A 14,092-nucleotide genomic window follows, 5' to 3' on the forward strand; every position below is an offset into this window, starting at 1 on the left:
AGATATATTCAAGTGAAAACTTAACTCTCAATCCTGGAGAGTAAATGATGGCATGCCAAATGTAATTTTTCATGCCAAATACAACCCCTACATGAAATCGAGAAAAGAGAGGCTGCTAAGTACTGGAGCCCTTAAGAAAAGCTATAGAAACAAGGCAGAAATTGAGTTAGACCTTTGAGGATGAAAGACAGAGAGGAAGGAAAGGAATAGCTGTGAGAGCTGAGGGAGTGTACAAATGAGTATTCATCAGGACAAGAACAGATAGTTTGAGGCTTACATATTAGGAAGCAGCCATTAACACAGGAAAAGACATGATGATGGAATTATATCCAAAAAGAAAGTAAATCATCATGAGCATTTTATACAGTAATCATTTCATACTTAAACTCCTTAGTGAAAAAAAAGTAATGTTGAAAGTCAGACACATCCTATATGTTACAAATTTGGGGAAAACAAGTGGGATATCAGAGGACCATGGCGGCACTCCCAGAGGCTAGTGAGTAGCAGGTAGACATGCTGAAGTAGATGGGAGCTGATAATATGTGACTTCAGAGGGGATGGACAGGTAGAGCGGGGCTTGAACAAGTCTTCAGACAAAGGATTTCTGTGTTGAAGGGACTTTTGCCACATAGATCTAAACTTTCCCAAAGTCTTAAATGTAATTTTGTAGTTATTCTTTGTACCTATTTTCACTTATTTTATATTTTTAAGGACACATAAATGTCCTGTGCAATACTATTCTGCAAACCAGGACCAGATACATAAAGAAAAAGTTTGGAATTTTAACTTTCAGGTATTTTAACAAGATTGATACATAAATAAAATCAAGAATAAGTTTTAAGAGCCCAAAGGAGAAACAATAATGGATAAAAATTTAAAAATAAATGAGTCCTTCTTTTCTAACAAGGTCCTTCTTTTCTGCCTAGGAATTGATGTAAAAAATCTTTATTAAAGTTAATCACAGCTGTGTGGATAAATCATTCATATATTGTGTTTATGTGTAAGAGTATGTAGAACAGTTATTAACAAAAAAATTCGTAAAGCTTTCAATAAATACTTTGAAATTTACTTATATGGACCCTTTGAAACTCATATTCATTATGGAATATTGATTAAATGAAAAATTAACTCTTGAGAATGTTTCCTAAATAAAGAATATCTATGCATGGATGCAGTACAATATTTCAACCAACATTAATTATATCCTTTTGATGTCTCTACTGTCTTGTTCTAAAAAATAAATAAGACCTGCACTATATCATAGTTAATAGGAGTGTGGTGCTTGTTGCTTAGGCAACAGAATGAATAAATGCAGGTCAGAATGTGCTTCAAGAAAAACAAAAGCTAGAATATGATACCGAATGGAGACTAAGCAGGTCCAACAGATTTTTCACCACATTAACGAAACCTATTTCTCAAAGTTGGCTGATCATATTAGTGTACTTTAACTAAGTTCATAATTATGTAAATTAGATTATGGAGATCAATACATAATTTTTATAGAGATAGAAATTGATTTTGTATAATGCTAGTAGCAAATAAATGGTGTATAGCAGCATGCAAAGTGATAATTGTTGACACTGTTTTATGATTTGCTTCATTTCCATAATTAACTCCTCTGAATGATAATTCAAATTTTTAAAATTCTGTCTTGTATAGAAAGTGTTTGATTTTTCTGAATTAACTATGTTTTCTTAATTTCTGAAAAATTATATACAATAATTTGAATTGAAAAAATAAAGTCGAAAGTCTATGGAGAGGATCAGACCTTGGTTTTGTCATATATGTCCAGGATTTTTTTCCTCCTGGATACATTTTGGAGTGTTTATACATATTTTATTCATGAACGCTTTTTTCCAATCTCCAAATGCTTATTGGAAACATGTTTGATTAACCTTTGCATTGGGTTTTCAAAAAGGGATTATATTTACTCTAAAGTGTTTAACATTCAGAGGAAAATTATGCTGAATTAAAATCTTTCAAAGTAGATCAATGATCCAGAGAATCCAAAGACCTAGCTAACTTCTCACGGGACCAGAATAAATCTGGACACAGGTTTGAGGAGTGGGAGTGAAAAAGTCTTATTTCAAGGAGAGATAAGGAGAAAGAATAAAGACATCCAAATGTGCAGTAAATGTAATAGTTTCTCTAATTCTTAGTGTCATCTGTTTAGTGTCCTAAGGCTGTCCTAATTCTACCCAGTCTGTCCTAAGACTCTCACAGCAACTAAAGAAAATTTTATTTCCCCCCCTATTTTGATAGCTATACAATCTGTCTAATCAGTGACAGTATTCTTAGACATGAGAAAAATAATAGTTGCTGCATGTCTCATTATTTAAAAGTGGGTTCATTAAGAGTTTTATGGGTACAATTACTTAGGGCTCATATGTCTCACTACATTGATGCAGCTTAAAAAAAAACAGCTCATGGGACACACATTTTTGGAGAAGCAGAAGTTTAACAGTTTAAATAATCTTCAAATCTACAATAGTCAAGTCAAGCTTGGAGAAAATAATCTAAAATGAAAATAAAAAGACGTGCCTAGCTCTCAGTATAATGTTATCAATTTTATTATTAATAAGCCTCACGTGTAAGCTCCAGTATTTTATTTAGAAATAGCTATTAATTGTTTCTGCAAGCCATTTTGTGCTACATGCCTATGTTAAGTATTTTCTCTCTAAATTAGGAATTAGTAATATGTGTGATGGGACCTTAAAAGCAAAGGAAGGTAATACTGACTGTGACGTAGCTTAACAAGGGAAACTGATGAGCACTGGGGGAGGCATGTGAATGATCACAAAGCTGTGTTATGGGTCTGCACAGTTCCCCATCCTCCTTCCTCACCTATATTCATCACAGTGCGAAGTTTGCACGACCAGCTTTAGACTGCAGGCAGACCAGTATTCAGAAGTACACGAATGTACTTAGTCCATCAGCCTCTCTTTCTAGATATTGACAGTTAATTGATGGAAGTGTTTGTTTTCTACCTAAAATCATAAACAGTACCTTGTTGCTCTTCAATCAGCATGTAAACTAAGCAAAAGCTCTCTACGATAGACCATTCAAATCAGTTTGCTAATGAACTAAAGGTCATCCACACAATTTAAACTCCTTATTGAACAATTATAAGGAAAAAAATGATCTTCATACCATAAACACAACAAATTGTTTAATTAATCACTAAGTGCTGATACCCAAATGAAATATGTTTCAGGAATCTAGAATTAACTGAAGAGTGCTATCATCATCTAACTGGGTATTCTGAGATGACAGATTTATAAAAATCACACAGAGAATGACAGGGAGAATATAAATGTTAATCTTCTTTCACTGCCTATAAATAGTACTCTCACCGGTTCATTCATATAATACACATGTATATGGATGCACATAGATCTCATTTTTCAGCAAGTGCCTATATGTTACACAGTCGGTTCAGTCCTAAGGGCATCCGATTTTCTAATGCAGTTACATATATACAATTGACCAGTTTTGGTGCAAATCAGGCTGCCTCTGAGCCGTGTAAGACACATAAGAAGCAAAGACAGACAAAAGGCAGCTCCGTGGACACAGAGAGCGTCTTACCATAAACTGCACATTGTCAAATCCATTAGCCATCAGGTGGTTCTCGTACTGAGGTAGCCCAATGCTTTCCAACCATTGTCCCACTGTTTGGACAGGGCATCTGGGTCCTGTAAGAGGATGAAGAGGGAAGCGTTTAAGCAGGGAGTAGCCGTCCACGGGGTAATAGCGGTAGTCCTGGGCTGAGAGGTGGCATTGCCACATCATGCTCCTGGGAAAGTTGCTATCAAAGGAGCCCGCCAGCTTGACAGATTAATGTTCTCAGCGAGAGAGCAAAGTCAGAAGTAAAACATAGTTTGCCAGGCAGGCTGTGGAGTATGACTTGATCCTAGCTCCACATTTCTTACATATTAATCTTTACTACCGACCAGTACGTCACACAGCCCCCAAAACCAGGCAGCAGAAGAAGGCATATCAAGCTGTCAGCTTAGGCTGGTCTGCGTTCTGTGTGATTGTTGGAGTACTCCACAATGAGCAATGCACGGCCAGCAGCCAGAATTCTTTTTATCAAGTACTCCTACACTCATCAGTATGCAGCTCCATGCTCCTTGCTCCCCCTCGCTCGCTCCCCTTCATTACCCAGCCCAGGCTACACCTCGCATTTTCAATAATAGCCATCAGATAAGGCAGATTTTTTTTGTCTGCAAGCTGTAAGCCTGCTGCTGCTGCTTCCTCCTACACACCCATCCAAGCGTCAATCTTGAATGATGAGAGCAGTCAAAACAAATGCAGAAAATAGCAAGATTCAAAAGCAAACTAAAGTGCTTAAAACTGAATTGAATCTTCATACTGGTTATACGTTATAGAGCTATTTGTTGTGGAATTTTACGTTTCAAAAGACACCAGGAAATGCAAAGCTTTAACTATAGCTTACAGGGGAGCCCCCGACAGGTTCTCTTTTTCCTTTTCTTTCCTTTCTTATTTTTTTAAAACGCAGCACAGATAAATGTTTCCGATCTAAAGCTTTACAGTGTTGGAGAACAATTATTCTCTTTCTTTACCGTGCTGTATCAAAATGAGCCTCTCCGAGGTATTTTTTTTTTTTCCTTCTTGAATTGCTGCAAAATACAGAAACTGCATCGCAATCTTGAAGTCAAGATAATTCATTTCTCATTTGTGAGGCTTCTTACAAACAAAAATATTATTAGGCACAAAAAATCCTTTCCCCTCTGATATTTATAACCCAATCTACCAGGGCTGACATTCTAAATTAGGTATAGAGGTAACATTACTGGGTAGAATTTTTTAATAAAGAAGAAGAGCCCTAACCAAGAATAATTTAAGAATAACAGATGTAAATGTGTGAGTTTTACTGAATGGCAGACAGACTGAGTAATTTATTTAATAATCGAGAGAAACCAGAGATTAATAATAGAACCCATAGGAGTAGATCATGAAAAGAACAGACTCTTAAGATTGAGAGAGAACTTGCAGAGAGGTTAATCTAACCTCCCTCTTAATGCAGGAATCCCTTGTAACAGAGTTCCTTGAAGAATATTATCTAATTTAGGCTTGAATACTGCCTGTAACAGAGCTCTCACTACTTATCAAAAAGCCTCCACTTATTAGGAAGGTATTTTACTTCCTGCTGTTGTTGTGTTTAGTCACTAAGTTGTGTCTGACTCTTTGCGACCCCATGGACTGTAGCCCACCAGTCTCCTCTGTCCATGGGATTCTCCAGGCAAGAATACTGGAGTAGGTTGTCACCTCCTTCTCCAGGGGATCTTCCTGAGCTAGGGATTGAACCTGGGTCTCCTGCATTGGCTGGTGGATTCTCCACTGCTGAACCACCGGGGAAACCCTAGCTGACTTCTACTCACTGGCTCCAGCTCTGCCTTTGGAGTCACACAGACTGAGAACACTGCCTTTACCACATAAAGTGTTTTAAAAATTAAAGATAACTCTCATCCCCCCAGAATAGTGCCTGACACATAGTAAGTGCTCAATAAATATTCACTGAATAAATGAAACATCACTTTCCTTCTTTCCCCAGATCTTATCTTTCTTTGTTTCCTTTGTCTTTTGAAGAGCACTGTCAACCTCCCAAGCACACAGACATTAAACTGCAAAGCATCTTATATTCTTTCTTTCACCACTGACATCAGTTGCCAAATTCCAGTCATCCCTCATCATAGTATCTCTTGCCTCTATTCCCTTAATTCAAATTCCTGTCTCATGTTTAGAGAGCTGACACCTACTGTGATTTTGCTCTTAGTTCAGGCCCACCTGGCCTAATACAACTATGGCCTCTGTGTTCATCTTCCTTCCTCTGATATTTCAAATTCTAGTATATACATGGATGTCAGAATAATCTCTTTAAGACAGTTTTGATTATAACTCCTTGTTTCAGAACACTTCCATGGTTTTTTGTTGGCTTCAAAATAAACTCCCAATTCCTTTGATGACATTTTGGGGTCTTCATGATTACTACAAATCCTCTAATTTTATTTCCCTTTCCCCAAGTTCCAAGCAGGTGGGATTACTGGCTAGAATATACTTGGGTTGCTTTTATTATGTCTCCATATTTATGCCTGTTCTTTGACTTTAGATATGATGATATTTTCTTTATGAAACCCTTTCTAATCCCACCTAACAGGAATAAATCTCTTCCTTATCTGTTTTAAGTGGCATTTTTAGGCCATCTATTATAACAATGTTTTTTGTCTAACATTATAGTTATTTGTGTACAAGATATATTTCTTGAATGTAGGAATATGTCTGGCTAACATTAAAAGTAGTAATAATTCATTATGTACCTGCTAAACCAAATAAAGCAATTTTCATCTCACAATTCAAACTGTGTAAAATCCTCCTAGTTTCAGATTAAAAAAAAATTTTTAAGTCTATCCCAAGTCTCTGAGTTCTTTGTTTTAAAAGAAAACAGCTAGGTTTTAAAATAGAACCAATCAGATTCTAGGTCTCTTAAGAAGGTCAAAAAGTTTGTAGTAGTTTGGGAATCTATTTAAGGGGATTCAGGTTACTCAATATTACCTGTACAAGAAGTTGAAAGCAAGATGCTATTTGTCCTTGGCCAGTTGTAAAGCTGATACAGAGTGGAGTTAAAGTGGCATCAATTACAACCTCTCTTAGGGTCACACGCACGTTGTTTCTCCTGATCATTCCTAAGCTATAATTGGGAGAAGGCAATGGCACCCCACTCCAGTACTCTTGCTTGGAAAATCCCATGGATGGAGGAGCCTGGTAGGCTGCAGTCCATGGGGTCTAAGAGTCGGGACGACTTCACTTTGACTATATTGAGCAAACATGACTACTGTTTTGGTTTGGTAAGGCATGTGCTAACTGACCAGTTCCTCAAATCCCATCTCATTTCTTAAGATGCACACCATGGACCAAGTACCTTGAAGAGTGCTACATGCATTCTAGGCATTAAATTGTCTTTGTTAAATGAATGAACACATGACACGGAAATGACTTTCATGGGATTTTCATTTCTTAATAGAAAGAGAGAGAAGAGGAGAGAGTGAGATTGAGAATGAGTGTGCACGTGTGCGAGACAGGGAGAGAGGGAGGGAGGTTATATCAAGGTCCAGGCTGTTGTACAAAAACAGTTCAGAGAAAATATGGGTTACTAATCACTTTACAAATATTCTATAGACTAAACTTTTTTCTTTTAACTCTTCAATCATTCAGTTTGTATTCAATAATTCTCATATGTTGGGGAAAGGTTTTCATGCACAGGGGAAGTGAATTGGGAGAAACTGGGGCACGACTGAACGACTTCACTTTCACTTTTCACTTTCATGCATTGGAGAAGGAAATGGCAACCCACTCCAGTATTCTTGCCTGGAGAATCCCAGGGACAGAGGAGCCTAGTGGGCTGCCATCTATGGGGTTGCACAGAGTCGGACATGACTGAAGCGACTTAGCAGCAGCAGCAGCAGGGGTAGGGGGAAGAGGTGAGGGAGAGGTAGGAAGAAGAAAGAGACCTTGAATCGTGGTGCTTCTAGCTCTGTTAAAGTTTTTTCTCATGAGCCAAACCATCGAAAGAACCCTTGTTTGGGTATGAAGATCACTTTTAAAATACTGTTTATACATTTCTCACTTTACGTGAAATACAAACATGACATCACATTATTGGACAGGCCTCATTATTCAACTGGAACTTCTCTAAGTCCCAAAAGTGAGACAAGAGGAAGGAAAGAAAAAAACAGGTACTGAAAGCTACTATGTTCTAGGCAGTGTGGTGTGGATTATTTAGCCCACTTTGTTGTTTGTGGTTGTTGTTTAGGCAGTAAGTCATGTTCAACTCTTTTGTGATGCCCATGGACTGTAGCCCACCAGGCTCCGCTGTGCATGAGATTTTCCAGGCAAGAATATGGCCAGTGGAATTGGGAGGAAAAGGGGAATAATTGTTACTGGATATGGGACTTCTTTTCACAGTGATAAAAGTGTTTTAAAATTTACTGTGGCAATTGTTGTACAACTCTGAATGTACTACAAAGTACGGAATTATACATTTTGGGTGAATTGAATGACATGTAAATTATATCTGAATAAATTTAGTTATCAAATAATAATAGTAAAATAAAAACAATTAGTTCTTAAATTTTCTATAAATTTGTAACAACACAAAACAAATAATTGCATATAAGAATACATTATTATTGGTTTACATATTAGCATTTTTTTTTCTTTTTCTATTTTTCTTGGTTACTCTTTCTCCCAGTATCTCCAAACCACCCATGTCATCCATTGTCCCATCAAGGTAATTCATGTTAACAAACAACTATGTTTCTTCATATGTATGTATCCATTGTCAAATCTGTCTCACACACACACCACAGCTATGTACAAATATGTATGTTTATATATATATATATATATATATATATATATGTAGAATTGATGCTTTTGAACTGTGGTGTTGGAGAAGACTCTTGACAGTCCCTCGGACTGCAAGGAGATCCAACCAGTCCATTCTGAAGGAGATCAGTCTTGGGTGTTCTTTGGAAGGACTGATGCTAAAGCTGAAACTCCAATAATTTGGCCACCTCATGTGAAGAATTGACTCATTGGAAAAGACTCTGATGCTGGGAGGGATTGGGGGCAGGAGGAAAAGGGGACCACAGAGGATGAGACGGCTGGATGGCATCACCGACTCGATGGACATGAGTTTGAGTGAACTCCGGAAGTTGGTGATGGACAAGGAGGCCTGGTGTGCTGTGATTCGTGGGGTCACAAAGAGTCGGTCACGACTGAGCGACTGAACTGAACTGATGGGGGTATTTGAGGGCATCATTTCCTAAAATTAGGATCATATTACACATTTTTGAAACAGACTTTTCTCATTCAACTAGCTTTATGAAAATTTTAACAAGTAAATGATAAGCTCTAATTTGTTCTTTTAAATAGTTGCATAATAGTCCGTAATGGGTACATGATACTCCGTTCAGTTCTTTTCCTGCTATCTCTAGATGTAACTTTTCAACAGACTCACCCAGTTTTCCCCAGTGGTAACATCTAGTGCAACTATAGTGTGATATCACAACCAGATATTTGGCACTGATAAAATCCATTGATTATTCATACTTCAGTAGTTTTATATATACTCATTTGTGTGTGCATGTGTACATGTTTAGTTCTATGCAATTTTATTACATGAATAAACTGTGTGACTATCACTTCAGCCAAGATAAAGATAGTACCCCCACAGGCACCTGCTATCTTGTCATAGCTATGACCCCCTCTCTCCCTATCTGCTTTTTAATCTCTGGCAAATACTAATCTGCTCTCCATTTCTGTCATTTTGTCATTTCAAGAATACAGAAAATCAATTTATTTTTTACAAAGGTAAAAAGGCAATTCTATGAAGAAAGGAGAACCTCTTCAATGAATAATGCTGAAATAATTAGAGATCCATATGCAAAAATAGATTTTAATTCATATCTCACGCCATGTATAAAAGTTAGATAAAAATCATAGGCCTAAACATAAAACCTAAAACTAAAAACACATAGAAGAAAATTTAGGAAAATAATTTGGGAAAAATCTTGAACTCAGGTAATAAAAGCACAATTCTAAAACAAAAAAATTGATCATTATAATTCATCAAAACTTTAAAATTTTGTTCCTTTCTCTACAATAATGAAAAGGCAAGATGCTGACTAGAAGAAAACATTTGCAAATTGCATGTGATAGCATACTTGTATTCAGAATATATAAAGAATTCTCAAAACTCACTAATAAGGAAACAAACCAATGTTTGTTCATTTGTTTGTTTTAGCTACACTGTGGCATGTGGGATCTTAGTTCCCAGACCAGGGATCAAACCCATGCACCTTGCACTGGAAGCACAGAGTCTTAACTACTGAACTGCCAGAGAAGTCCCTGGAAACAAATCAATGTTTTTAAATGCGCAAAAGATTTGAACAGATATTTCACCAGAGAAGACACATGGATGGCAAATAAGCTTGTGAAAAGATGTTTAACACATTAAGAATGTGCAAACTTATAATGAAACCATAATATGATACCATTTGTGGTTTAGTCACTAAGCTGTGTCCGACTCTTCTGTGACACCAAGGACTGTAGCCCTCTGTCCATTGGATTTCTCAGGCAAGAACACTGGGAGTGGGTTGCCATTTCCTTCATAATGTGATACCATTTATTAAAATGTCTAAAATTTAGAAAGTCTGACCACACTAAGTGCTGACAATGCTATGAATCATAGTTTGATAGTGTCTTTAGAAGTCAAATATACATCTACTACGTGGCCCAGCTTGTCTACTGCTAGGAATTTACCTAAGAGAAATGAAAGCATATGACACAGAAGACTTGTAGATGAATGTTTACAGCAGCCTTATTTGTAATAGCCCATAACTGCACGCATGCTCACTCAGTTGTATCCAACTCTTTGTGACCCCATGGTTGGTGGAAACAGCCTAGAAGTCCATCAACAGGCAAATAAACAAATTGTAGTACATCCACACAATGTAATAATATTCATTAATAAAAATAAATGAACAGATGATACATTCATCACATGGAATGAATGTTAAAATAATTTTGCAGAGTAAAAGAAACCAGAAGGCAGTATATTGTCACCCTGCTTATTTAACTTATATGCAGAGTACATCAGGTGAAACATTGGGCTGGATGAGGCACAGGATGGAATCAAGATTGCTGGGAGAAATATCAATAACCTCAGATATGCAGATGACACCACCCTTATGGCAGAAAGCAAAGAGGGACTGAAGAGCTTCTTGATGAAAGTGAGAGAGGAGAGTGAAAAAAGCTGGCTTAAAACTCAACATTCAGAAAATGAAGATCATGGAATCCGGTCTCATCACTTCATGGCAAATAGATGGGGAAACAATGGAAACAGTGACAGACTTTATTTCTTGGGCTCCAAAATCACTGCAGATGGTGACTGCAGCGATGAAATTAAAAGATTCTTGCTCCTTGGAAGAAAAGCTATGACCAACCTAGACAGAATATTAAAAAGCAGAGACATTACTTTGCCAACAAAGATCCATAGTCAAAGCTATGGTTTCTCCAGTAGTCATGTATAGATGTGAGAGTTGGACCATAAAGAAAGCTGAGTGCCGAAGAATTGATGCTTTTGATCTGTGGTGTTGGAGAAGGCTCTTGAGAGTCCCTTGGCCTGCAAGGAGATCAAACCAGTCAATCCTAAAGGAAATCAGTCCTGAATATTCATTGGAAGGACTGATGCTGAAGCTGAAGCTCCAATACTCTGGCCATCTGATGTGAAGAACTGACTCCTTGGAAAAGACCCTGATGATGGGAAAGATTGAAGGTGAAAGAAGAAGAGGACAACAGAGGATGAGATGGTTGATGGCATCATAAATTCAATGGACATGAGTTGAGCAAGCTCCAGGAATTGGTGATGGACAGGGAAGCCTGGCGTGCTACAATCCATGGGGTTGTAAAGAGCTGGACATGACTGAGCGACTGAATTAAACTGAAAAGAAACCAGACTCTCCAAAAGAGGGTGATTCTATTCACATAAAATTCTAGAGAATGCAAACTTATCTACAGTACAGGATAGATGAGTGACTACCTAGGGGTGGGAAGAAGGGGAGTGAAAAGGATTATAAAGGAACATGAGGAAACTTTTGAAGATGCTTGTTTTTTTGATTGTGATGATGGTTTCATAGGTGTATCTGTTAAACATCAAACTTTAAATTTGTGTAACTAAGTGTAAGGCCAATTATACTTCAATAAACCTAGTTTACAAAGCTTTTGAAAAGTACGAAAAGGAAATAAAGCATGATAGGGGAAAAAACTGACTCATTTTAAACACTATTGTCAGGGAATGCCTTTGAACAGAGATGAGAATATAGTGGAATGTAGTGAACAAGCTTTTCTGGTATTTAGGGAAAGAGAGTTTGAGGTGGTGGGAAGAGTAAGTTCAAAGTCCAAAATCCTGACCTGTGTTATAAGGGCACGATGACACGAGCTCATTTTGACATGTTCATAACTATTCTCATTGCATATAGTGCAGCTATAGAAGGCCTCTGAGGACGGTACGGAAACCCACTCCAGTATTCTTTCCTGGAGAATCCCCATGGACAGAGGAGCTTGGTGGGCTATAGTCCATGGGGTTGCAAAGAGTCGGTTGGACATGACTGAGCAACTAAGTACATAGAAGGCCTAAGCCATTGAAATGAATGTATGATTACTCCAGGGTATGGTCTGAAACTGTTATAACTGTATTAAATTAAATCCAGGATATCAGTTTAGGTCTCTAAAATTAATTTTTTTTTTAAAGGTATAAGGCAACTCGCATACTGCTAAATTTCAGATAATTTCTTAATTCAGATCAGATCAGTCGCTCAGTCGTGTCCGACTCTTTGCGACCCCATGAATCGCAGCACACCAGGCTTCCCTGTCCATCACCAACTCCCGGAGTTCACTCAGACTCACGTCCATCAAGTCAGTGATGCCATCCAGCCATCTCATCCTCTGTCGTCCCCTTCTCCTCCTGCCCCCAATCCCTCCCAGCATCACAGTCTTTTCCAATGAGTCAACTCTTCGCACGAGGTGGCCAAAGTACTGGAGTTTCAGCTTTAGCATCATTCCCTCCAAAGAAATCCCAGGGCTGATCTCCTTCAGAATGGACTGGTTGGATCTCCTTGCAGTCCAAGGGACTCTCAAGAGTCTTCTCCAATACCACAGTTCAAAAGCATCAATTCTTTGGCGCTCAGCCTTCTTCACAGTCCAACTCTCACATCCATACATGACCACAGGAAAAACCATAGCCTTGACTAGATGGACCTTTGTTGGCAAAGTAATGTCTCTGCTTTTGAATATGCTATCTAGGTTGTTTATAATTTTCCTTCCAAGGAGTAAGCGTCTTTTAATTTCATGGCTGCAGTCACCATCTGCAGTGATTTTGGAGCCCAGAAAAATAAAGTCTGACACCGTTTCCACTGTTTCCCTATCTATTTCCCATGAAGTGGTGGGACCGGATGCCATGATCTTCGTTTTCTGAATGTTGAGCTTTAAGCCAAGTTTTTCACTCTCCACTTTCACTTTCATCAAGAGGTTTTTGAGTTCCTCTTCACTTTCTGCCATAAGGGTGGTGTCATCTGCATAGCTGAGGTTATTAATGTTTCTCCCGGCAATCTTGATTCCAGCTTGTGTTTCTTCCAGTCCAGCGTTTCTCATGATGTACTCTGCATAGAAGTTAAATAAGCAGGGTGACAATATACAGCCTTGACGAACTCCTTTTCCTATTTAGAACCAGTCTGTTGTTCCATGTCCAGTTCTAACTGTTGCTTCCTGACCTGCATACAGGTTTCTCAAGAGGCAGATCAGGTGGTCTGGTATTCCCATCTCTTGAAGAATTTTCCACAGTTTATTGTGATCCACACAGTCAAAGGCTTTGGCATAGTCAATAAAGCAGAAATAGATGTTTTTCTGGAACTCTCTTGCTTTTTCGATGATCCAGCGAATGTTGGCAATTTGATCTCTGGTTCCTCTGCCTTTTCTAAAACCAGCTTGAACTTCAGGAAGTTCACGGTTCACATATTGCTGAAGCCTGGCTTGGAGAATTTTGAGCATTATTTTACTAGCGTGTGAGATGAGTGCAATTGTGCGGTAGTTTGAGCATTCTTTGGCATTGCCTTTCTTAGGGATTGGAATGAAAACTGACCTTTTCCAGTCCTGTGGCCACTGCTGAGTTTTCCAAATTTGCTGACATATTGAGTGCAGCACTTTCACAGCATCATCTTTCAGGATTTGGAATAGCTCAACTGGAATTCCATCACCTCCACTAGTTTTGTTCATAGTAATGCTTTCTAAGGCCCACTTGACTTCACATTCCAGGATGTCTGGCTCTAGGTCAGTGATCACTCCATCGTGATTATCTGGGTCGTGAAGATCTTTTTTGTACAGTTCTTCTGTGTATTCTTGCCATCTCTTCTTAATATCTTCTGCTTCTGTTAGATTCTAGTTAATTGAGGAGAGGAGAGGATACTTTTCTTATACTTAATTCCTTCAGCATTGACTGATATCTTTAACGAAT

General features: G+C 38.1%; 1 protein-coding gene across 12 annotated transcripts in view; it reads right to left on the reverse strand.

Annotated features, from left to right (window-relative positions):
• The window catches only part of ANKS1B (ankyrin repeat and sterile alpha motif domain containing 1B), a 1,154,742-nt gene that overhangs the window by 427,521 nt on the left and 713,129 nt on the right, over positions 1-14,092 (reverse strand). For 11 of the 12 annotated variants that reach the window (XM_019961140.2, XM_070789581.1, XM_070789585.1 and 8 more), the window contains exon 15: positions 3,586-3,692. In XM_019961140.2, coding sequence (XP_019816699.2) covers positions 3,586-3,692 — 107 coding nt within the window. Of the gene's footprint in view, positions 1-3,585; positions 4,112-14,092 lie in introns of those variants that run through there. The other variant, XM_070789586.1, reaches the window with a different exon arrangement.

The sequence above is a fragment of the Bos indicus genome, chromosome 5, assembly GCF_029378745.1.
Source record: "Bos indicus isolate NIAB-ARS_2022 breed Sahiwal x Tharparkar chromosome 5, NIAB-ARS_B.indTharparkar_mat_pri_1.0, whole genome shotgun sequence".
In the NCBI taxonomy this organism is placed as follows: Eukaryota; Metazoa; Chordata; class Mammalia; order Artiodactyla; family Bovidae; genus Bos; species Bos indicus.